The sequence below is a fragment of the Gambusia affinis genome, linkage group LG18, assembly GCF_019740435.1.
Source record: "Gambusia affinis linkage group LG18, SWU_Gaff_1.0, whole genome shotgun sequence".
NCBI lineage: Eukaryota > Metazoa > Chordata > Actinopteri > Cyprinodontiformes > Poeciliidae > Gambusia > Gambusia affinis.
Window position 1 is genome coordinate 5376313 of NC_057885.1, and position 22980 is coordinate 5399292.

General features: G+C 38.4%; 1 protein-coding gene and 1 long non-coding RNA gene across 7 annotated transcripts; one reads left to right on the top strand and one right to left on the bottom strand.

The window, feature by feature from the left end:
- Window positions 1-1232: 1232 nt before the first annotated feature.
- LOC122820539 lies at window positions 1233-6174 on the bottom strand. 3 transcript variants are annotated; one of them, XM_044098039.1, is made up of 4 exons: window positions 5955-6174; window positions 2070-3709; window positions 1475-1559; window positions 1233-1330 (listed from the first exon to the last, which is right to left on the bottom strand). In XM_044098039.1, exon 2 carries the CDS (start codon window positions 3699-3701, stop codon window positions 2520-2522), a length of 1182 nt encoding a protein of 393 aa, XP_043953974.1. In that variant the 5' UTR covers window positions 3702-3709; window positions 5955-6174; the 3' UTR covers window positions 1233-1330; window positions 1475-1559; window positions 2070-2519. The 3 variants fall into 3 exon arrangements, with proteins under 3 accessions (XP_043953974.1, XP_043953972.1, XP_043953973.1); XM_044098037.1 differs by having other exon boundaries at window positions 1233-1559; XM_044098038.1 differs by lacking the exon at window positions 5955-6174 and having other exon boundaries at window positions 1233-1559; window positions 2070-4370.
- A 10955-nt stretch (window positions 6175-17129) lies between these two features.
- On the top strand, window positions 17130-22284 carry LOC122820544. 4 transcript variants are annotated; one of them, XR_006368816.1, is made up of 10 exons: window positions 17130-18482; window positions 18962-19046; window positions 19191-19540; window positions 19650-19792; window positions 20466-20686; window positions 20797-20970; window positions 21041-21340; window positions 21425-21767; window positions 21848-21977; window positions 22068-22284. It is a non-coding gene; the product is annotated as an uncharacterized LOC122820544 (long non-coding RNA). The 4 variants fall into 4 exon arrangements; XR_006368817.1 differs by having other exon boundaries at window positions 18962-19540; window positions 19613-19792; XR_006368815.1 differs by having other exon boundaries at window positions 18962-19540.
- The last annotated feature ends 696 nt before the right edge of the window (window positions 22285-22980 follow it).

Here is a 22980-nt window from a genome sequence, read left to right on the forward strand (position 1 = left end):
GCCTGGCATCTGCATGGGAATTTCCAAAGTAAAAGCTCCCAAATGCTGATCAACCTTAAGGTAAAGCATAAACAATGGTTCAGTAATATTTTACAGTATCATTCAATACTACATCACTTATTATGTACAAAGTTAGACATAATTCCTAACTTTCCAGAAGTTTTCAGTGTGTGATTTTGCCACTGCAACTTGAGAAATAAAAAAAAATGTCATTATTGTTTTGGCACTAAAGTTGCCAATAAATGTGTTCAAATCCAAACAAACCTAGAGCTATTTTCTATAGAAACACATAGAAAAGTACTTCAGAACTGCTTTGAGTCATGTGCAAAAATCACAGCAGGGGTCACAAACAAAGTGCAAATAAAATAACAAAACAGCTGAGAGTTTACTGCACTGTATGTATGAAAGTGTTTGATCATTGCTCACTGTAAATAAACTTTTTGAACATTAAAATCTACTTATTTTCAGCTTATATGATCTAACAGGAAGGAAAACCAAGCTTTTATCCATCCATCCATTTTCTGTTCACCCTTGACCCTTGTGGGGTCAGGAGGGTTGCCGGTGTCTATCTCCAGCTACGCTCTGGGCGAGAGTCGGGGTTCACCCTGGACAGGTCGCCAGTCTGTCGCAGGGCAACCGAGATTTTAATTCTTGAATAATTAAGAAAATAAGCTCAACTATAAAACGGCTGAAAAGTTAAGATTGTAAAAAATGGATTTAATACTAACAGATGGTGTGTAAACCTGGGCCCAGTGGATCGTCTGCTTTTTCTTGGGAGGCTTTGTATGTTTGTTTTAGTCCTCAGTCCTCTGTGTCTTCTCTCTCCTGATTGGTCCACTGTTGTTGTTTTGTCTGAGTGATGCTGGAGAATCTTCACAGGATCAGACAACAAGGTTAACAAACAGAATCTATTTGGACAAAAGAAAGAACAATTTGACTTCAATTCAATCCATATTTAAAATGAAAATAAGTTTTCTTACTTTTTTTGTCAACAGGGTTCTCTTATCTTCCTCCATCTGACTGGTGGTGCTCAAGGTGGAGGTTTACAGGAGGAGCTGATCTTCTGCTGTCATTGTTGGTCAACTCATGTCATGTGACATGAGTTGACGTAGAAATGAAATAAAGAGAAAAGACAACAAAGTTAATAAACAGAATATATTTGGACTGAAGAAAGAACAATTTGACCTCAATTTTATCCATATTTAAAATAAAAATAAGTTTTCTTACTTTTCTTGTCAACAGGGTTCTCTTATCTTCCTCCTTCTGACTGGTGGTGCTGAAGGTGGAGGATTACAGGAGGAGCTGATCTTCTGCTGTCATTGTTGGTCAACTCATGTCATGTGACATGAGTTGACGTAGAAATGAAATAAAGAGAAAAGACAACAGAGTTAATAAACAGAATATATTTGGACTGAAGAAAGAACAATTTGACCTCAATTTTATCCATATTTAAAATAAAAATAAGTTTTCTTACTTTTCTTGTCAACAGGGTTCTCTTATCTTCCTCCTTCTGACTGGTGGTGCTGAAGGTGGAGGATTACAGGATGAGGAGATCCAACCTGAGATGATCAGAGAATCAGAGATCTGAGAAGTCTGAACCTGGATCAGAGACTAGTTTTGGGTATTTTTTAATGTCTATTCTTTTTGTGATCCTTCTGTGTTGTAACACATGAACAAGCTATTGGGCATGTAAACTATTTGTTTTATGAGATTAATAGTTTATCTACAGAAAACTTTACTCCACATGCTCTCCATTTCCTTCCCTCCGATCCTGTTCTCCAGTGTCCCTCTGAATAAAAGCTCTTAATTCAATCCCTCAATCAAATATTCTGTCTATATTCTACTTTGTCTGACAATTTTTCATTTCCTGATGTTTTAATTTTGTTTCTGATAAAAAGTAATGTCAGGCAAGCATTCTTTACTTAATGTAAACTTTAACTCTGTATAGCTTTACACTTTGTACATTTTCTATTCTATTTCTATTTTTATTTTTATTTCGTAAAGTTGATGGTCCCCACCACCAGCAGGAGGCTAGCAGTGTCATGTGAATGTGGAATGCAAAAACTTACAAGCAGTGTGAAAAATAAGGGGTCCAGAAGCACAGGAACCACATGAACAACGGCGAAAGGATCCAGCGATGAGCAGCTGAAACCTGAAAGATTAAAAACTTGGAGAATGGATTAGTGGAGGAACAGGATACAATAATTTACTATGCCAGAGAGCACTGTGTGGAGAAGAACCGCTATTACACCCTGAAACATGAGGAAGTTGAGAGGAAAAGACAAAGATGAAGAAAACCCGGTGCAAGACGCTACCTAAGGTTTCTTCAGTTCTTCAAGAATCCTTAACATTGAAAATGATAAATCTAGTAGTGGAATAAAGAAAAAAAATGGTGCAAGACGCTACCTAAGTTTTCCACAGGCCTGCTAGAAAGCCATTGGCTTTAGTAACAAACAACAGAACTGATGATGTTCTAATGTGACTTCCCAAATAGGTCTTCAGTTTTTACAGATCCCAATCTAATCAGAGTCACTTGACAAGACGTAGTTAGGTCTAAACCACACGTTCTTGGAACTCCCTCTTGCTATAATTCCGCCAGATGTTGAAGGTATTTGTTCCTCTTCTATGTGTGACAGAATGGGATTCTCACATGGCATCTGTGGCGGGGGACTGAAAACACAGGGTGACAAAATGGGATCTTCACAGTGTGTCAATGATGAGGGACTGGAGTCAGGGGATGAGAGAAAAGGATCCTCACACGACATCCTTGGTGAGAGACTGAGGTAAGGGAGAAACTGAGTGGGTTCTTCAAATTCCCTCCTACACCGGGGATGCAAAAGAGAGCTTGATGGATGGGCCTTGTTCCCCCATTCTTTTTCACATCTCCATGCCAACCGTTCGAGGATGCTTTGAATGACCTGATCACTATGGTTGGTCCTCTTGGCGGCAACTTCCTCTTCAGTAACACTGTCCCTGGTCCTCTTGGCAGGGTCTTCTGCGCCAGGGCGGAACTTGGCGAAAAGGTCACCCCTTGGAGGAAGAGAGATCTTAGTCCTCTGGGCAGGGGGCTGCTCTTCAGCATCACTGTCCTTTGTCCTCTCTCTGTTTTTGCCAGTCACAGATGTCACATGAGCCGCGTCCTCTTTCAAACCTACCTGATGACTAGGCTTTGATGATGGGTCATCCTCCTTTGCAGCATTCACCTTCTTTGTAGTTCTCCTGGGGCGGTCAGAAGATACTAAAGTATCTTTCCAACCTGCCGGAGGCTGTGGCGAGATACTGATAGGACTGGAGTCCTCTGGACGCATATCGGGCTCTTGCTTTTGGTCAAGTCCACATGTGAATTTAAAGCTGGAAGGAAGCACGGTACCAAAACTAAGCTTTGATGGTGGGCCGTCCTCCTTCGCAGCATCCACCTTCTTCATTGTTCTCCAGGCTCGGCCTGAAGTCAAAGAAGCCTCGTCCTCTTTAAAACCTACCTGCTGATGTTGCAGGGTACCGATAGGTCTAGACTTCTTTGGACGCAAAATGGGCTGTTTCTGTTTGTCAAGTCCAGATTTAAATATGAAGTTGGAAGGACACACGGTACCAAAACTAAGGTTTGATGGTGGGTCGGCTTCATTTAACCACAACTTACCGTGTTCCTTACCATTGTCTGGAAGTCCCTCCAACATTGGGGATCCATCTGCTGGAAGCGCCATGGTATGGGCTGTGAAGGAAAAAAAGCAAAGCAAAATGAATCTATAATTCAGTATCTTGACCTTCACAAAAGTCCAAAGCAATGTTTAGAGGGAACAATAAAATACCAACAATACAATAACCCATGTTTGTGAATGTGTTTGATTTTCTTGAATGTAATTAACAACATTATTGTTATGCCAAATGTGATTATACAACAAGAATTGGAATTAAGAGATAAAATAAATAAAGCTTAATTGTAGTCACAAAAAAAGCAAAAAACATGATTTTACATAGAAACCAGAACAACACACTAAAACTCAATGATCAAACATGTATAGACCATCACCACCCAGACAAACAAACTTGCAGCTTCATTAGTACCAATAAATCATTGGTACAACAAATCAAATTTAGACTTATTGGTAATTCATCTCTAGCCATAAACTCTTAAACATTTGGAAACATAAATTAAAGAGCTATACACTGTATTTATGACTTTGAACAACTAATGAAACTCCTGTAATCTTAAATTCTCTCATTAATGTTAATAAAATAAACCCTGCAACAAGTTACTCAGTTCACCCTTCTATAATAACCCATCCCCACAAATCTTTGATGCTACATTTTATCATTCCTAATAATAGCCAGGAATAAGATATGTGATACATTCATTAGTATTATACTTAAATCACTGCTTATACAACTGTAATACTTTAAAAGTATCAAAGTTTTAAAAAATATGTTTCCAATAGCATTTTTAAATTACCAAAATCTTTCTTTCTGAAAATGTAATCAGCGTGAAAATATATTACAGCTCCAAATATATAATACACAGGATTTCGTAAACAACTAATTATTCAAGACTCCCCTTTCTTTAAAAAAAGCAAACTAAACAATAATAAGTTTAAATGCGAACTAAACTACTTGGAAATATTACAGGAGAAATATATATCTAAAAACTTTTCTAATATTCAAGTAGTAAGGTTTTATTTTAAGCAATGTATCCAAGGAGACCAAATGTGTTATTGAGACATTTTTAAAACCTGGAACAGGCACTGACTGCATAATCCAAAGATCTGAATAAAACAAAACATCTTCTAAAAACAGAAATAACTTTTAAAACCACATAAAGCAATGTTAACCCCCCGCAATCCTCCCAAAATTTTAACTAACAAACTAACTGAAAGCCAGATCATTATATTTCTAATTAATTTTAACATTCACTGATAACATTCAACTAACTTCTGAAAATGATACATTACTAAAATGCAATGGAACAAAACACTGTTTTTCTGGTCTTGAGTAATTACAGTAAATAATCTAGTAACTTTGTGAAATCAACAGGCACACATTGATTGTTCTGTAAAGACTAAATAAAGTTGTGTGTTGTCATTTAATTGATGTATCCATGGAAACAACATATACCACATTTTTCAAAAAGCTGGTTCCAAAACTTCTTTCAAACCAAAACAACTACAGTCAGCATTACTGACATTTTGCAAAATTTCAAATAACTAGCATATAAATCACAATACAAATTCAATTAACTCACAAATATGTTGCAACCCAAAACTGGAAATTATACCTTCCTAAACAAAGAGTGTATTGCTAGAACGATGTAACATCTGTGGCTACAATTCAAAATGATTAGCGTATTATCATCATCAGTGTGTGGACGTGTGCGTGAATGGAAATTGTATGCAAAGTATCTTTGAGTGTCCTAATAAACCCCTAGTCTGATGTGATTACCATGGAAACCAAGTATGTTTGTCAAGGCATTTTTTGAAAAAATAAAAATAAAAATAAATAAAAAATAAAGAATTGGACAGAAATCTGACTATTCAAACCAGCATAACAATTTTTCTCAAACACCATTGTTAATATCCCAGACATTTACCACAAATGTCAATAAATTAACACATAAGTCACAAAACTATTTAAATTAACTCACAAATTTGTTTCACCCCACTAATGCAAAACACCTATTAAAGCTATATATTTCAAAGAAGTCATCAAAATTTCAAAGAATTGGACACCAAAGTCATCAAACCTGATACTCTTACATTAAATATCACCATTTTTGTTTTTTTCAAATCAATTCATATTTCCTGGCTATGCTAAAAAAAAAAAAAAATAAAAAAAAAAAATAAAAATAAAAATAAAAATAAAACCACAGATCAACATGTCCTAATCTTGAAAGAAATAATGAAACTAAACGATTAAAATATAGGCAATTAAAAGCGTAAATAATATTTTTTTTGAATGATTTTAACCTTCAAACTGATCACCCTGCTGGTGCTTCTCTTGGCCAGGAATCGTCTTTCGCAGGTTTGTTAATCACGGGCTTCTTCAGCAAGTTTTGCAATGCAGACTTTTCGACAAGCTCAATCCTTCCGAGGCTTTAAAGGCTCCTTCAGGCGTCTCTCTCAAAAGTCCCGTAGCAAAAGGGGAAGAATTCAGAAGGTCAGTGTCATTTATAGGCTTGAGAACGCTAACGTCGTTTCCATGACTTTCATTAACGAACGCACGCACTGGTGCGTCAGAGAAATTGGACTACAAATCGCGTTTCTTGTTCATCACTCCGTATGCTGCCACCTACTGGCCAACCAGTCTAAGTTCACAACTGGTGCGACATTATATTTCTACTTTCATTCTTAACTGTCAGTTTCGGTCCTCCAAATGGGAAAACGTCTCTCTGCCGTGAAGCCTAAATTAGAAGAAAATTCTAATTCAAAATACAATTTAAAAATACTTTATTAAGCCTAAAGGACAATTAAATGTTGTAGCTCATCAATTCAGATTCTTCATTTATTACAGATGGCTGATTGCTGTTGGCATGAAAAATCTTTTGTAGCAGTCTGTACTACAGCAATTTGAAGAAGTCTCTGACTGACGATACTCTGCCCAGCTAGCATCAGACGAAGTCCACTGAACGTCCACTGACTGTCCACCAACGACGTTTTCCAATGTCAAAATGAACATACATGTACGTATGAGTTGAAAAACAGGACAAATACAAAACTTACATTTATTGACTTAAATTCACAAATCTAGATGTATACACATGCATTTTTTTTCCCTTGAGGGGGTCTTTTGTGGGCTCTAGTGTCCCATATGACAGTAGGCTGACAGGAATGGGGGAAGTAGAGGGAGGAAGAAATGCGGCAAATGTCGGTCGAGTCCGGGAATCGAACCTGCGACGGCCGCGTCGAGGACTCAAGGCCTCCAAGTATGGGTCTCGCTATCCCCTACGCCACCACAGCACGCCCCATACACATACATTTTTAATTGACACTAGTCTTATCTCATACATAAATCCTTATGTTTTTGTAGCAATGAAAACAAATAAAAACCTTACACAGGTTGTTTGGGATCATCATGTCATCAATGTTCTCATCACTGCTCAAATGATTATTATTATCATTCAGAATACAAGAATTCTCAGTTTGCTTTTCAACTTCGTTGGAGGTACAACACTTTGAGAGAGAGGAGTTCAAATAGTGATTTTAGAAACCATTTCAACTGCAGTCAAAATTATTTTTGCTATCGGATGGGGCATTGGGTATATTGTCACAAAGGGAATAGAAAAGTTGCTGGGATATCAGATTAAAGATGAAGACATTTCAACAGAGAGCTCACTTGACAAAAATTCAAAACCCTTTGATTTTGACATTGTCACCGAAGACGATGTAAAACACAGTGGTGTTTTACAAAGAGCTCATCTGAAGATGAAAGATTTAAGTATTTTGGATTTGACGTTTTCGTCGAAGACTATGTAAAACACAGGAATGTTTCAGCAGAGAGCTCACCTGACGAAAGTTCAAAATACTTTGGTTTTGACATTGTTGCCGAAGACGATGTAAAACACAGTGGCGTTTCAGAGGTAAGCTCATCTGAAGATGAAAGATTTAAGTACTTTGGATTTTACGTTTTTGTCGAAGACTAAGTAAAACACAGGGATGTTTCAGCAAAGAGCTCATCTGACGAAAGTTCAAAATACTTTGGTTTTGACAATATCGTCAAAGACGATGTAAAAGATGATGGAATTTCAGGAGAATTCGAAGAGGATAAGACAGGGAAGTACTTGGGTTTCGACATTTTTCCTGAAGATCAGAAGGACACAAAAGCTTCCTCTAAAGTTGAGGAAGTTACCATCAATACGCATTTGACAGTCAAGACATCTGGAGACACTGCTGCTTTGGAAAGCGTCTGTCTTCCTGATACCAAAATGGAGCTGCAGTATGAAGCCTACTCTGGAGACACAGAAATGAACATTAAAGACACCCCAGAATACTTTGATGATTTTGTTGAACAAATGGCCGTGAAAGAAAACAGTGACAGCAAGGAAAACCTGATGAATTTTGAAAAAAGCTTTGAAAATTCATCAACGGAGGAAGCCTCTTCAGTTGATGCAAACTCAAAGGGTGAAATTCAAATCTACACAGACCATTTTGAGAACCTGGACACTAAAGACATGGATGCTTCCTCTAAGGAAGTTGACTCTGGAAGCAGAAATGCTGCAAATGTTGTGTCACATTTAGATGAAGTCTCTGAGTATACTTCATCAGAAGAATGGTCTTCAGAAGAAGAAAGCTCAAATGATGATTTTGAAACTGACCCTGACCATTTTGACAGCATTTATGCTAAGGGCATTGATGCTTCCTCTAAGGATAAGGAAGTTTGTTCTGGAAGCCCAAATGCTGAGAATATGTGGACACATTTTGGAGAAGTGTATGAGTATTCTTCATCAGAGGACTCATCTTCTGAAGATGAAAACTCAGAAGATCGAAATCAGAATGACAGCGATATCCCTAAAGAACACTTTTTTGGATTTCTTCAAATTTGCCATTTCATTGGTTCTATGAGGCTCTCTCATTCTGGCTTGGTCACACACAATGAAATTGAGAAGTTCCTTGTCGACCGGGATAATCCTAGGCATAACACTTTTTATACTGAATAAGATGGATCGCCAGCTCTCTCCCTTATGCAATAAATGTGGAAGAGAGGTAGGAATGTATTACCATTATTTCTGGCAATGCAGACTGATTAAACGATTCTGGGGTGCAATTTCTAAAGAGCTGAGTGACATATTTCATGTAAGAATCAGATGTGACCCAGGTGTGTTTCTTCTTGGCCTCCCTTCAAAATCAGTCACTCTGACACAATTGCACTTCAAACTCTGTGACAAATTATTACTTTTGGCTCGAAAATGTATTTTAATTAATTGGATTAAGGATAAACCACCAACTATCACACAATGGTATAGAAAAATATTTAGGGTCCTCCCTCATGAAAGGCTTAGTGCAGTTCTTAAGGGTAATGAGAAGCATTTCATTGATATGTGGTCTCCTGTGCTAAGCTATTTGCCTAAAGAGCTGACACAACTTGTGATGAGAGGTCAGAATCCTATAAAGTGGAAGGTCTCACCAGGTCTTAACTAGTCAATCAATCAATCAAACAAACTTTTATTTGTATAGCACATTTCAGCAGCAAGGCATTTCAAAGTGCTTTACATCAAATCAAACACAAAAACACAATGCAACATAGAATCAACAATAAAAACACAACATCAAGTCAGATTCCGTCAATAAATTTGCAATTGATTACGTTTCAAATACAACTCTAAACAAGTGGGTTTTTAGTTGAGATTTAAAGGAAGTCAGTGTTTCAGCTGTTTTCCAGTTTTCTGGAAGTTTGTTCCAGATTTTTGGTGCATAGATGCTAAATGCCGCTTCTCCTCGTTTGGTTCTGGTTCTGGGGACGCAGAGCATCCTCCTTTGGTATTACTATGCGTCTTTCTTCTTTCTTTGATCACCCAGCTAGTTATGATTGTTTTGATATCAGGATTTAAATATGTTAATGTTTGGCGACCATTGAAGACATGATTTAACTGGAATGTGACATTGTACGGCAGCTTCCTTTTATTTTATTTTATTCTTTTATTTGCTCTTTGTTTGTTTTCTTCTGTTGTTTTTGTTTTTGTTTCGTGTCCCATACTCATGTAAGGTGACTGGCTGCACAGTGTAAAATTTTTAATTTTTTCTGTTTGTGAAAACACAAAACTGATAAAAATGTTTAAAAAAAAAGAAAAAAAAGAATGACACCGATTATTTCGACGGCATGGATATAAATATTTTCCCAGCCATGTCCTTTTGTAAATTCTCCAACTCCTTTTTTAACTGTTGGATGAACACAAAGCATCATGAACTTGACTATTCTCAGTTTCCTAAGGAGATTTCTGAACTTTTTGCAGAGACGCCATTGTTTGCAAGGTGTTTCTTTACAGCAATCCAGGCAGAGACTTTCCTCCACATGAAGCCTTTGCTGTTCAGAATGAACTCCTGGAAACTCTAAAGATTAGGGATGTAAAACATCAGGACAAGCCAGGAGTCCTTTTGTTCTACATGTCACACTATCTCGCCCAGTGTGGCATCTACACAATCTGTAAGCTGTATACAGCTGACTATTGTGAACGATGTCAGAATTGTTCACGAATTATTCGTAACCTTGGTCCAGTCATTCCTCTGCCAAAGGAACAACTAAATGACACCACGTCAACTCTTCTGAAGGGTTAGTGCAGTTTCTGTCTTATGTTAATACCCTGGTCTACCGGTTGTGTTTCCCCCCAATATTAAGTTCGTTTGTTCGCCTGCCCCCAACTCCAGGCGACATTTCCCATATCCTCAAACCAAAAGCGTGACAGGTATGGGGCAAGGTGATGCTCAAATATAAAAAATTGGACTGATGTTGGTAACCGACATCAGTCACCGATATCAATTGTCCAGTCAATTGATGGACAATTGATTCTCCATCAATCAATTGTTGAACAATCACTACTTACTACTTACAATAGTAAGCGTTAGTAACACTACTTACTGTTGTTAGTAGTGTTACTAACAGTAACACTACTGTTATGTTAGATTTAACAATATTTTGTAAAACTTTTTTATCCGATTACTCGATTAATTGTAAGAATAATCGATAAATCACTAAATTACTAAAATATTTGTTTACAACAACCTTGATTCACAATAATAATCATAGAGGCAAAGTCAGCATTTAAAAACCAACCACTGCTTAAAATATGATTTTAAAAGAAATATTTACATCAGAACTGGTGTAATGAGCATTGACACATACACAAAATAAAAATAAAAACAACAAAACAAAACAAACAACCTTGACCATTCTTAAAACTGTTTTGGTGTTCTGAATCTGACCCTTGATTCTTTGGTACAGCCCCTGAACTGAGATGTATAGTATAGAGAAATGTTACATGGCTTTATGAAACAAAATGCTTCATTGGCTACAGAGAAACGAGCACAACAAAGTCCACCTATAGGATAATATACAGCAATTCACACAATTTTAGACCAACACTTATACTTACTAAGTATTCCAGTCACCAAGTGCTAGTGAGGAAGAAGACTTTTCTCTTTCCACCCTGTTCGCTCTGCTGCTAGGCTAGTTTGGAAAAAATGTTGCAGACAGCAGATCAGGTCCCTCAGAGATCCAGCTAAAAAAGTAACAATGCAAAGAATTTGAAAGTCAATATTTAAACAGAACTGCACCTGATAGATCGGAAGAATAGTGTGAAGAGAAAGGCTAGTTAAGTTGTGAAAGTATTATACATACTATTTATTTCTGATCAGTTGCTGACTCCAATTTTTGGTTCAGGAATTCAAATTTTTTTGCAGTGGAGGCTGGAAGGCCGAACTCACCCATTGAGTCCATCTCTTCAGCAGAAACCAGTGGCTGTCTGTCGGGTCAGAGCGGCTCGCTGCATCCCGGGGTTTTCCAAGGCCGCCTCCTTCACCTCCTCAAAGGCTTTAAAGTTACATTGAATTCTACAGTCTGCAAAGAATGATAATAAAAAAAACCTCAGCAATGTAAAGTAAATCTAAGTATTTATTACCCAGTGGCCAAAGAAAACAATGTAGCCTGGGGGTCTTCAGCCCAACTCAGGACCTTCTGTCCTGCTTTAGTTGAGTCTCTGCTGCAGCTCACCTGGATTACTGCAGAAAAACTCCTAAAACAGACCAAAAAAACCACCACACAAACCCTAACCCTTATTTGCATTCAACTCTTTCTTATTCATGACATCATCAAGTAATAAAACAAAAAAATGCCTATATATAAAGAAATCACGATGTCACAGTTTTTAACAAGCTGATTAAATTTACCTGAAGAGTCTGAACATCAGCATGATTTATTTAACTAGGGCAAGTTTTTTCCATTAATACTTGATTGTTATGTATCTCTAAGTAGTCTGTAATACTGTAGCAAAGGCAGATGGTTTTTTAAACTCTTAATCACATTGAAGCAACATAAAGAGATCCAATTGAAAAAACTCTCTCTTTGCAGCTAATAGTCCTTGTAGGAGCAAATTATGAATGACTGTATTGGTCCATGGTATTGGGTCACGTGGTTCATCAGCGGTCTATGCCAAACAATGAACGCTATGCTGCTGTCAACATGTTTGATGAATGAATCGTTGTAAAAGGATATATATTTTTCTGGCTTTGATGATAATTGCAGAGATGCAAAGAAAATAAATGGATGAGCTGCACAACAATCAAGGATGGCTCTGATTTTAATTCAGCGGATAAGGTAATCAGCCTGTCAACTTTACCCCGGTATACCACATCAGCCATCTGCAATAACTGAAGAATCTGAATTGATGAGCAACAACATTTAATTTTCCTTTTGGCTTAATAAAGTATTTTTGAATTGAATTTTGAATTAGAATTTTCTTCTAATTTAGGCTTCACGGCAGAGAGACGTTTTCCCATTTGGAGGACCGAAACTGACAGTTAAGAATGAAAGTAGAAATATAATGTCGCACCAGTTGTGAACTTAGACTGGTTAGCCAGTAGGTGGCAGCATACGGAGTGATGAACAAGAAAACGCGATTTGTAGTCCAATTTCTCTGACGCACCAGTGCGTGCGTTTGTCAATGAAAGTCATGGAAACGACGTTAGCGTTCTCAAGCCTATAAATGACACTGACCTTCTGAATTCTTTCCCCTTTGCTACGGGACTTTTGAGAGAGACGCCTGAAGGAGCCTTTAAAGCCTCGGAAGGATTGAGCTTGTCGAAAAGTCTGCATTGCAAAACTTGCTGAAGAAGCCCGTGATTAACAAACCTGCGAAAGACGATTCCTGGCCAAGAGAAGCACCAGCAGGGTGATCAGTTTGAAGGTTAAAAGAATTATTTTACTATTTTTAAGAAAGCAAGTTATTACTAAGATATTGGTGATTTCGTTAGTTTATTTTGTGTTTGTGTGTGTGTGTTTTCGTCCTTTTTTTCTACTGACTGCTGTAGAAAAAAAGGACGAGTAGCATTCTTTGCTAGCATAAATCTCTCTTAACTAATTAGCCTTTTTCTTAACTGAATTTTGCTGGAAATGTCGGAAATGTTAAACTGTGGTGTAGTGATTTAAGACATGTATGTATTTTACTTAATTATAGTCAACTTAATTAAATTAAGGTAAAATTCCATAAAAATTAGCTTGTTTTTTAACCATTATTATTTTTTAAATAACACTCAGTTTCCATGGATACGCTAAATGAAATACTTTAAATATTTAATATTATTTTCAAAAAACATTTAAAAAAATAGTATGTACCCTTTTAATAATCTATATTTTAATCGTTTGGTTTTATTATTTTTTTCATGATAGGGACATATTGATCTGTTTTTATTATTATTATTATTATTATTATTATTATTATTATTATTATTATTATTATTATTATTATTATTATTTAGTATAGCCAGAAAGTATGAATTGATTTGAAAAAACAAAAATGGTGATATTTAATGTAAGAGTATCAGGTTTGATGACTTTGGTGTCCAATTCTTTGACATTTTGATGACTTCTTTGAAATATATAGCTTTAATAGGTGTTTTGCATTTGTGGGGTGAAACAAATTTGTGAGTTAATTTAAATAGTTTTGTGACTTATGTGTTAACTTATTGACATTTGTGGATAAATGTCTGGGATATTAACAATGGTGTTTGAGAAAAATTGTTATGCTGGTTTGAATAGTCAGATTTCTGTCCGATTCTTGGACTTTTTTTTTATTATTTATTTATTTTTTTTAAAATGCCTTGACAAACATACTTGGTTTCCATGGTAATCACATCAGACTAGGGGTTTATTAGGACACTCAAAGATGCTTTGCATACAATTTCCATTCATGCACACATCCACACACTGATGATGATAATACGCTAATCATTTTGAATTGTAGCCACAGATGTTACATCGTTCTAGCAATACACTCTTTGTTCAGGAAGGTATAATTTCCAGTTTTGGGTTGCAACATATTTGTGAGTTAATTGAATTTGTATTGTGATTTATATGCTAGCTATTTGAAATTTTGGAAAATGTCAGTAATGCTGACTGTAGTTGTTTTGGTTTGAAAGAAGTTTTGGAACCAGCTTTTTGAAAAATGTGGTATATGTTGTCTCCATGGATACATCGATTAAATAACAACACACAACTTTATTCAGTCTTTACAGAACAATCAATGTGTGCCTGTTGATTTCACAAAGTTACTAGATTATTTACTGTAATTACTCAAGACCAGAAAAACAGTGTTTTGTTCCATTGCATTTTAGTAATGTATCATTTTCAGAAGTTAGTTGAATGTTATCAGTGAATGTTAAAATTAATTAGAAATATAATGATCTGGCTTTCAGTTAGTCCAGTTTGTTAGTTAAAATTTTGGGAGGATCGCGGGGGTTTAACATTGCTTTATGTGGTTTTAAACGTTATTTCTGTTTTTAGAAGATGTTTTGTTTTATTCAGATCTTTGGATTATGCAGTTGTTCCAGGTTTTAAAAATGTCTCAATAACACATTTGGTCTCCTTGGATACGTTGCTTAAAATAAAACCTTACTACTTGAATATTAGAAAAGTTTTTAGATATATATTTCTCCTGTAATATTTCCAAGTAGTTTAGTTCGCATTTAAACTTATTATTGTTTAGTTTGCTTTTTTTTGAGAAAGGGGAGTCTTGAATAATTAGTTGTTTACGAAATCCTGTGTATTATATATTTGGAGCTGTAATATATTTTCACGCTGATTACATTTTCAGAAAGAAAGATTTTGGTAATTTAAAAATGCTATTGGAAACATATTTTTTAAAACTTTGATACTTTTAAAGTATTACAGTTGTGTAAGCAGTGATTTAAGTATAATACTAATGAATGTATCACATATCTTATTCCTGGCTATTATTAGGAATGATAAAATGTAGCATCAAAGATTTGTGGGGATGGGTTATTATAGAAGGGTGAACTGAGTAACTTGTTGCAGGGTTTATTTTATTCACATTAATGAGAGAATTTAAGATTACAGGAGTTTCATTAGCTGTTCAAAGTCATAAATACAGTGTATAGCTCTTTAATTTATGTTTCCAAATGTTTAGGAGTTTATGGCTAGGGATGAATTACCAATAAGTCTAAATTTGATTTGTTGTACCAATGATTTATTGGTACTAATGAAGCTGCAAGTTTGTTTGTCTGGGTGGTGATGGTCTATACATGTTTGATCATTGAGTTTTAGTGTGTTGTTCTGGTTTCTATGTAAAATCATGTTTTTCGCTTTTTTTGTGACTAAAGATAAGCTTTACTTATTCTATCTCTTAATTCCAATTCTTGTTGTATAATCACATCTGGCATAACAATAATGTTGTTAATTACATTCAAGAAAAACAAACACATTCACAAACATGGGTTATTGTATTGTTGGTATTTCATTGTTCCCTCTAAACATTGCTTTGGACTTTTGTGAAGGTCAAGATACTGAATTATAGATTCATTTTGCTTTGCTTTTTTTTCTTCACAGCCCATACTATGGCGCTTCCAGCAGATGGATCCCCAATGTTGGAGGGACTTCCAGACAATGGTAAGGAACACGGTAAGTTGTGGTTAAATGAAGCCGACACGGTTTCTGAAGACCATGGAGAGGAGTTGAGTTATAGTTCACCGTCGCAGTCTGTTGACTGTTCTACCAGCTCCAGTGGTAGCTCTACTACCAGCTCCAGTGGTAGCAATACTATCAGCTCCAGTGGTAGCTCTACTACCAGCTCCAGTGGTAGCAATACTATCAGCTCCAGTGGTAGTTCTACTACCAGCTCTTGTGAAGACAAGGTAGGTAATGACTCTACTACCAGATCCAATAAAGATGAGGTTGATAATGAAGACCAGGATGACTTTAAATCCCGCCTTCGGGTTGTTCAGGTCCTTCGACCAAACATTAAATTCCTGTGGGGCATAGGAGTGCTTGAACAGTCATTGAAACATCTGAATTGGACAGTTGATAAGGTGGGCTCCTGTGCCGATGCTGTGTCACAGCTGCTGAAGATTCTTCCCCCACATTTCAAAGACATAAAAGTCATCGGGGTGTCGCAGAAGCCTCAAGAAGACACGGTTTCCTGTACTAAACTTGAATTCACATCTGGACTTGACAAACTGGAAGAGCCCATTTTACGTTCAAAGAAGTCTAGACCTATCGATACCTTGCAACATCGTCAGGTAGATTTGGAAGAGGACGCGGCTTCTTTGACTTCTGGCCGAGCCCGTAGAACAATGAAGATGGATGCTGTGAAGGAGGACGGCCCACCATCAAACCTTAGTTTTGGTACCGTGTGTCCTTCCAGCTTCATATTTAAATCTGGACTTGACAAACAGAAACAGCCCATTTTGCGTCCAAAGAAGTCTAGACCTATCGGTACCCTGCAACATCAGCAGGTAGGTTTTAAAGAGGACGCGGCTTCTTTGACTTCAGGCCAAGCCTGGAGAACAATGAAGAAGGTGGATGCTGCGAAGGTGGATGCTGCGAAGGAGGACGGCCCACCATCAAAGCTTAGTTTTGGTACAGTGCTTCCTTACAGCTTTAAATTCACATGTGGACTTGACAAAAAGCAAGAGCCCGATATGCGTCCAGAGGACTCCAGTCCTATCAGTATCTCGCCACAGCCTCTGGCAGGTTGGAAAACTTTAGTAGCTTCCTTGGCTGTTGACCGCCCCAGGAGAACTACAAAGAAGGTGAATGCTGCAAAGGAGGATGACCCATCATCAAAGCCTAGTCATCAGGTAGGTTTGAAAGAGGACGCGGCTCATGTGACATCTGTGACTGGCAAAAACGGAAAGAGGAAAAAGGACAGTGATGCTGAAGAGCAGCACCCAGCCAAGAGGACCAGGGACACTGCTGCTGAAGAGGTGCTCCCCGCCAAGCGCACCAAGAATAGTGTTGATTCTAAAAAGGAGTCCTCTGCCAAGAGGATCAGGGAGAACCAAGCTGATGATGAGCTCCCCTCCAAGAGGACCAGGGACACTGTTGCTAAAGAGGAGCCCCCTGCCAAGAGGACTAAGATCTCTCTTCCTCCAAGGGGTGACCTTTTCGCCAAGTTCCTTCTGGCTGAAGACCCCAGGACCAGGGACAGTGTTACTGAAGAGGAGGTTGCCGCCAAGAGGACCAACCATAGTGATGAGGTCACTCAAAGCATCCTCGACCAGTTGGCATGGAGATGTGATAAAGAATGGGGGGACAAGGCCAATCCATCAACCTCTCTGTTCATTCCCTGTCGTAGGAGGGGATATAAAGATCGCACTCTGTTACCCCCTGTCGTCCGTCACTCATTAAGGCCGTCAAGTGAGGATCCTGTACCGTCAACCCCTTTCTTCATTCCCTTGTCTACATTGGTGCGCAGATTTTCTGTTTTTTCATCCCCTGACCTCAGTCCTTCTTGTGAAATGCCACATGAAATGCCTGCTAAACAGGAGCCCTCTGACAAGAGGACAAAGGACAGTGATGCTGAAGAGGAGCCCCCTGCCCAGTGGACTAAGATCGCTCTTCCTCCAAGGGGTGACCTTTTCGCCAAGTTCCGCCCTGGCGCAGAAGACCCTACCAAGAGGACCTGGGACGGTGTTACTGAAGAGGAAGTTGCCGCCAAGAGGACCAACCATAGTGATGAGGTCATTCAAAGCATCCTCGAACGGTTGACATGGAGATGTGAAAAAGAATGGGGGGACAAGGCCCATCCATCAAGCTCTCTTTTGCATCCCCGCTGTAGGAGGGAATTTGAAGAACCCATTCAGTTTTTCCCTTACCTCAGTCTCTCACCAAGGATGTCGTGTGAGGATCCTTTTCTCTCATCCCCTGACTCCAGTCCCTCATCATTGACACACTGTGAAGATCCCATTTTGTCACCCTGTGTTTTCAGTCCCCCACCACAGATGCCATCTGAGAATCCCATTCTGTCACACACAGAAGAGGAACAAATACCTTCAACATCTGGCGGAATTATAGCAAGAGGGAGTTCCTGACATGTGTGGTTCTAGTCAAGTGACTCTGATTAGATTGGGATCTGTAAAGTCACATTAGAACATCATCAGTTCTGTTGTTTCTTACTAAAGCCAATGGCTTTCTAGCAGGCCTGTGGAAAACTTAGGTAGCGTCTTGCACTATTTGTTTTCTTTATTCCACTACTAGATTTATCATTTTCAATGTTAAGGATTCTGGAAAAACTAAAGAAACCTTAGGTAGCGTCTTGCACCGGGTTTTCTTCATCTTTGTCTTTTCCTCTCAACTTCCTCATGTTTCAGGGTGTAATAGTGGTTCTTCTCCACACAGTGCTCTCTGGCATAGTAAATTATTGTATCCTGTTCCTCCACTAATCCATTCTCCAAGTTTTTAATCTTTCAGGTTTCAGCTGCTCATCGCTGGATCCTTTCGCCGTTGTTCATGTGGTTCCTGTGCTTCTGGACCCCTTATTTTTCACATTGCTTGTAAGTTTTTGCATTCCACATTCACATGACACTGCTAGCCTCCTGCTGGTGGTGGGGACCATCAACTTTACGAAATAAAAATAGAAATAGAATAGAAAATGTACAAAGTGTTCAGCTATACAGAGTTAAAGTTTACATTAAGTAAAGAATGCTTGCCTGACATTACTTTTTATCAGAAACACAATTAAAACATCAGGAAATTAAAAATTGCCAAAGACAAAGTAGAATATAGACAGAATATTTGATTGAGGGATTGAATTAAGAGCTTTTATTCAGAGGGACACTGGAGAGCATGTGGAGTAAAGTTTTCTGTAGATAAACTATTAATCTCATAAAACAAATAGTTTACATGCCCAATAGCTTGTTCATGTGTTACAACACAGAAGGATCACAAAAAGAATAGACATTAAAAAATACCCAAAACTAGTCTCTGATCCAGGTTCAGACTTCTCAGATCTCTGATTCTCTGATCATCTCAGGTTGGATCTCCTCATCCTGTAATCCTCCACCTTCAGCACCACCAGTCAGAAGGAGGAAGATAAGAGAACCCTGTTGACAAGAAAAGTAAGAAAACTTATTTTTATTTTAAATATGGATAAAATTGAGGTCAAATTGTTCTTTCTTCAGTCCAAATATATTCTGTTTATTAACTCTGTTGTCTTTTCTCTTTATTTCATTTCTACGTCAACTCATGTCACATGACATGAGTTGACCAACAATGACAGCAGAAGATCAGCTCCTCCTGTAATCCTCCACCTTCAGCACCACCAGTCAGAAGGAGGAAGATAAGAGAACCCTGTTGACAAGAAAAGTAAGAAAACTTATTTTTATTTTAAATATGGATAAAATTGAGGTCAAATTGTTCTTTCTTCAGTCCAAATATATTCTGTTTATTAACTCTGTTGTCTTTTCTCTTTATTTCATTTCTACGTCAACTCATGTCACATGACATGAGTTGACCAACAATGACAGCAGAAGATCAGCTCCTCCTGTAATCCTCCACCTTCAGCACCACCAGTCAGATGGAGGAAGATAAGAGAACCCTGTTGACAAAAAAAGTAAGAAAACTTATTTTCATTTTAAATATGGATTGAATTGAAGTCAAATTGTTCTTTCTTTTGTCCAAATAGATTCTGTTTGTTAACCTTGTTGTCTGATCCTGTGAAGATTCTCCAGCATCACTCAGACAAAACAACAACAGTGGACCAATCAGGAGAGAGAAGACACAGAGGACTGAGGACTAAAACAAACATACAAAGCCTCCCAAGAAAAAGCAGACGATCCACTGGGCCCAGGTTTACACACCATCTGTTAGTATTAAATCCATTTTTTACAATCTTAACTTTTCAGCCGTTTTATAGTTGAGCTTATTTTCTTAATTATTCAAGAATTAAAATCTCGGTTGCCCTGCGACAGACTGGCGACCTGTCCAGGGTGAACCCCGCCTCTCGCCCAGAGCGTAGCTGGAGATAGACACCGGCAACCCTCCTGACCCCACAAGGGTCAAGGGTGAACAGAAAATGGATGGATGGATAAAATTTTGGTTTTCCTTCCTGTTAGATCATATAAGCTGAAAATAAGCAGATTTTAATGTCCATAAAGTTTATTTACAGTGAGCAATGATCAAACACTTTCATACATACAGTGCAGTAAACTCTCAGCTGTTTTGTTATTTTATTTGCACTTTGTTTGTGACCCCTGCTGTGATTTTTGCACATGACTCAAAGCAGTTCTGAAGTACTTTTCTATGTGTTTCTATAGAAAATAGCTCTAGGTTTGTTTGGATTTGAACACATTTATTGGCAACTTTAGTGCCAAAACAATATTGAAAATTTTTTTATTTCTCAAGTTGCAGTGGCAAAATCACACACTGAAAACTTCTGGAAAGTTAGGAATTATGTCTAACTTTGTACATAATAAGTGATGTAGTATTGAATGATACTGTAAAATATTACTGAACCATTGTTTATGCTTTACCTTAAGGTTGATCAGCATTTGGGAGCTTTTACTTTGGAAATTCCCATGCAGATGCCAGGCTGCCTGTAGCCACTTCCTGTGAATCCATTAAAGTAATATTGAGCCTTTTTTGGGTGAAATTAGCTTTAAAAAACCTATGAGTACGTTTTCCCACCTAAGAAAAATGGAGCAGAAGAAGAAGGAATGAATGACTGTTACATAACAAGTGAATGTAACATGTACTAGAGGTTAGTGACCTTTGACTTGTAGCACAGACACATGTCTCTGAAACCGCTGCAGAAGTGATAAGATCACATGGATGTCACAATTTCTTCTTTCTGCTCATCTTTTGAGACAGATTCTGATGGAGAAGTGAAATAAAAAGCATCAGTGGAAGCAGGTCAACCAATGACGGTCAAACTCACTCCCCCATCCGCCTCACCCCTCCTCCCATCTGACAGACGCCAAACTCTCTCTCATCGCTACAGAACGTCCTCACCAGGTCAGCCCGTCTTACTGCGGGCTTCACACGGTGAGAAGAACTGCAAATGCTGTTAGTGTTACAGTAAAATCACGGTACTGAATTGCTGCCTGCATTCTAGCTGCATCGGGGGAAGCTACTCCAGCTGCTCAGTTCAGATTCAGGGTGTGAAGCTGGGCGATGCGGGCCAGTATCACTTCAGGTTTGAGACAAACCAACCGCTGGGGAGATGGACCTCACCTGGGGTCTTGTGGTTTTTTCTTTTGTGGTTCACTATCCATCCACCAGAGAGCGCCAGAGGCTGCTCCTCCTGGCAGGGCGAGCCGGTCTCCTAGCACCTGTTTCTCATCTTCTCATCATCCCTGCAGCTCAAGAGGAGCTGACTGCCAGTTCTCTGACGCCTGAGTGTTTGCCAGTAATGGTAGTCAGAACCCTCCACCGAAAGCTACTAGTTGATTCCTTGAGAAACCTGCTGAGTAATTCCTGCTGTTGTTTTCCTCTTCAGGTGAATTCATCAAGATGCCCAAGTTTCCTCCATGAGAAGTTTTTTTTTTCCTCTGATTTTCTGGAACCTACATCCTTGTGATGCCATGGAAGTTACCCACTGGTTGTCCGAGCTCCTTCCCTGTTCCTTCAGTTGGACCAAGCCGTTTTCTGGAAACCCTGATGGGCAGTCGGACCGCTCCTCTGTCTCCAGCCACCAGAATTTACCTGTCCGCCCTCCATCGCAGCCTCCTCCGCTCCTTCCAGATCAGCTCATCCGAGCCTACTTCAAAGAAGACCCCTCTGTCAGATCTGAACCCAACCCACCATGATCCCCTCCCGAGCCAGAACCACCAGCTCCACAAGTAAGATACAGTCCATTAATGACTTCCTGTTTCCATTTTCCTACGCCCGTGAACTCACCACCTCTCTGCTGTCTCCATAGTGTGCCGCCTTCTCCGAGAGCCGTTCCATCATATCTGAATCTTCAATAAAGTATCTTTACTGATTATCTGTTCTGCATGTGGGCAAAAAGACTAGAATCCAACCTGACAGCATTTCTCTGGATGTAGCAGGTAAAGCTGCTGAAACATCTCGGCAAAGTTTCAGTATTTAATGGCGTCCGTTTGACTCTGTTTCTCAAATTTGTTCTTCTGTTTCTTTAGCTCGACTCTCCTGTCAAAACATCATTGACTCTGCAAGGTTTCTGGTGCCTGGCTGGAGACGAGATTCTGACGATTCAAGAATCAAAACAAAATATCAGAGTAAATAGTTAGAAGGCAGATTTGTTTTCTCTTCATTATTGTTTTCATTATTAATGGTTCATGACACAAAATTCCTAAGTGCTGTAACTATGAGTTCAATAAAATGGTCTTCTTTCAATCTGTTATTTCTGGAGTCATTTTTTTTTTAACCATAATTATTTTTGGAAACATTATAAATTAAAGGAATTTCCACATTTTTAATAGAACTTCATAACTGATCAAAGCATAAACTGGAGAACAGGATTAAAAATATATATTTTTATATTAAGTGTGAATTAATTTGTAGTTACATCAATGAAAAATTCACATCTTAAAAACAAACAAGCCAGTCACACTGAAGAAGTATCCTGATGTTGACCTTTGACCCTTAGCTTCAACTGATTCACTGAAAAGTTGGGTAGAAATGTTCTCCAGAGAACGCTCTTTTTCCTCATGGACTCATAACCAATGAAACAAACTGGAAGAACTGGAAGCTGAACCAGTTGGTGGATCATGTCAGACAACATCAATCACTTCTAAGCCCTCCTTTAAAGCTTCTCAGCTCAAACTCTGACTTATGAAAACTTTTCCTCCAGTTTGAGCCGAGACTGTGGAGGGTTGTTTTTACGGCCTGCTGCTGCTTCTTCTTCTTCTTCTTCTTCAGTTGCTGTGAACCAGAGTGACAAACAGGAAAAGTGAGCAGAGAGAGACGGCGCCAGTCAGGACGGCTTTCACCAGCAACACTGTCCAGCTGCCCAGCATGAAGACATGGACAAACAACCCGGGGACACGAGACAGACGGACGATGCCGACTAAATAATTGATTGCAATAAGA

Bases quoted from the DNA above. Each gene is read 5' to 3' on its own strand.
- LOC122820539 (XM_044098039.1), bottom strand. From the start codon at position 3,701: ATGGCGCTTCCAGCAGATGGATCCCCAATGTTGGAGGGACTTCCAGAC.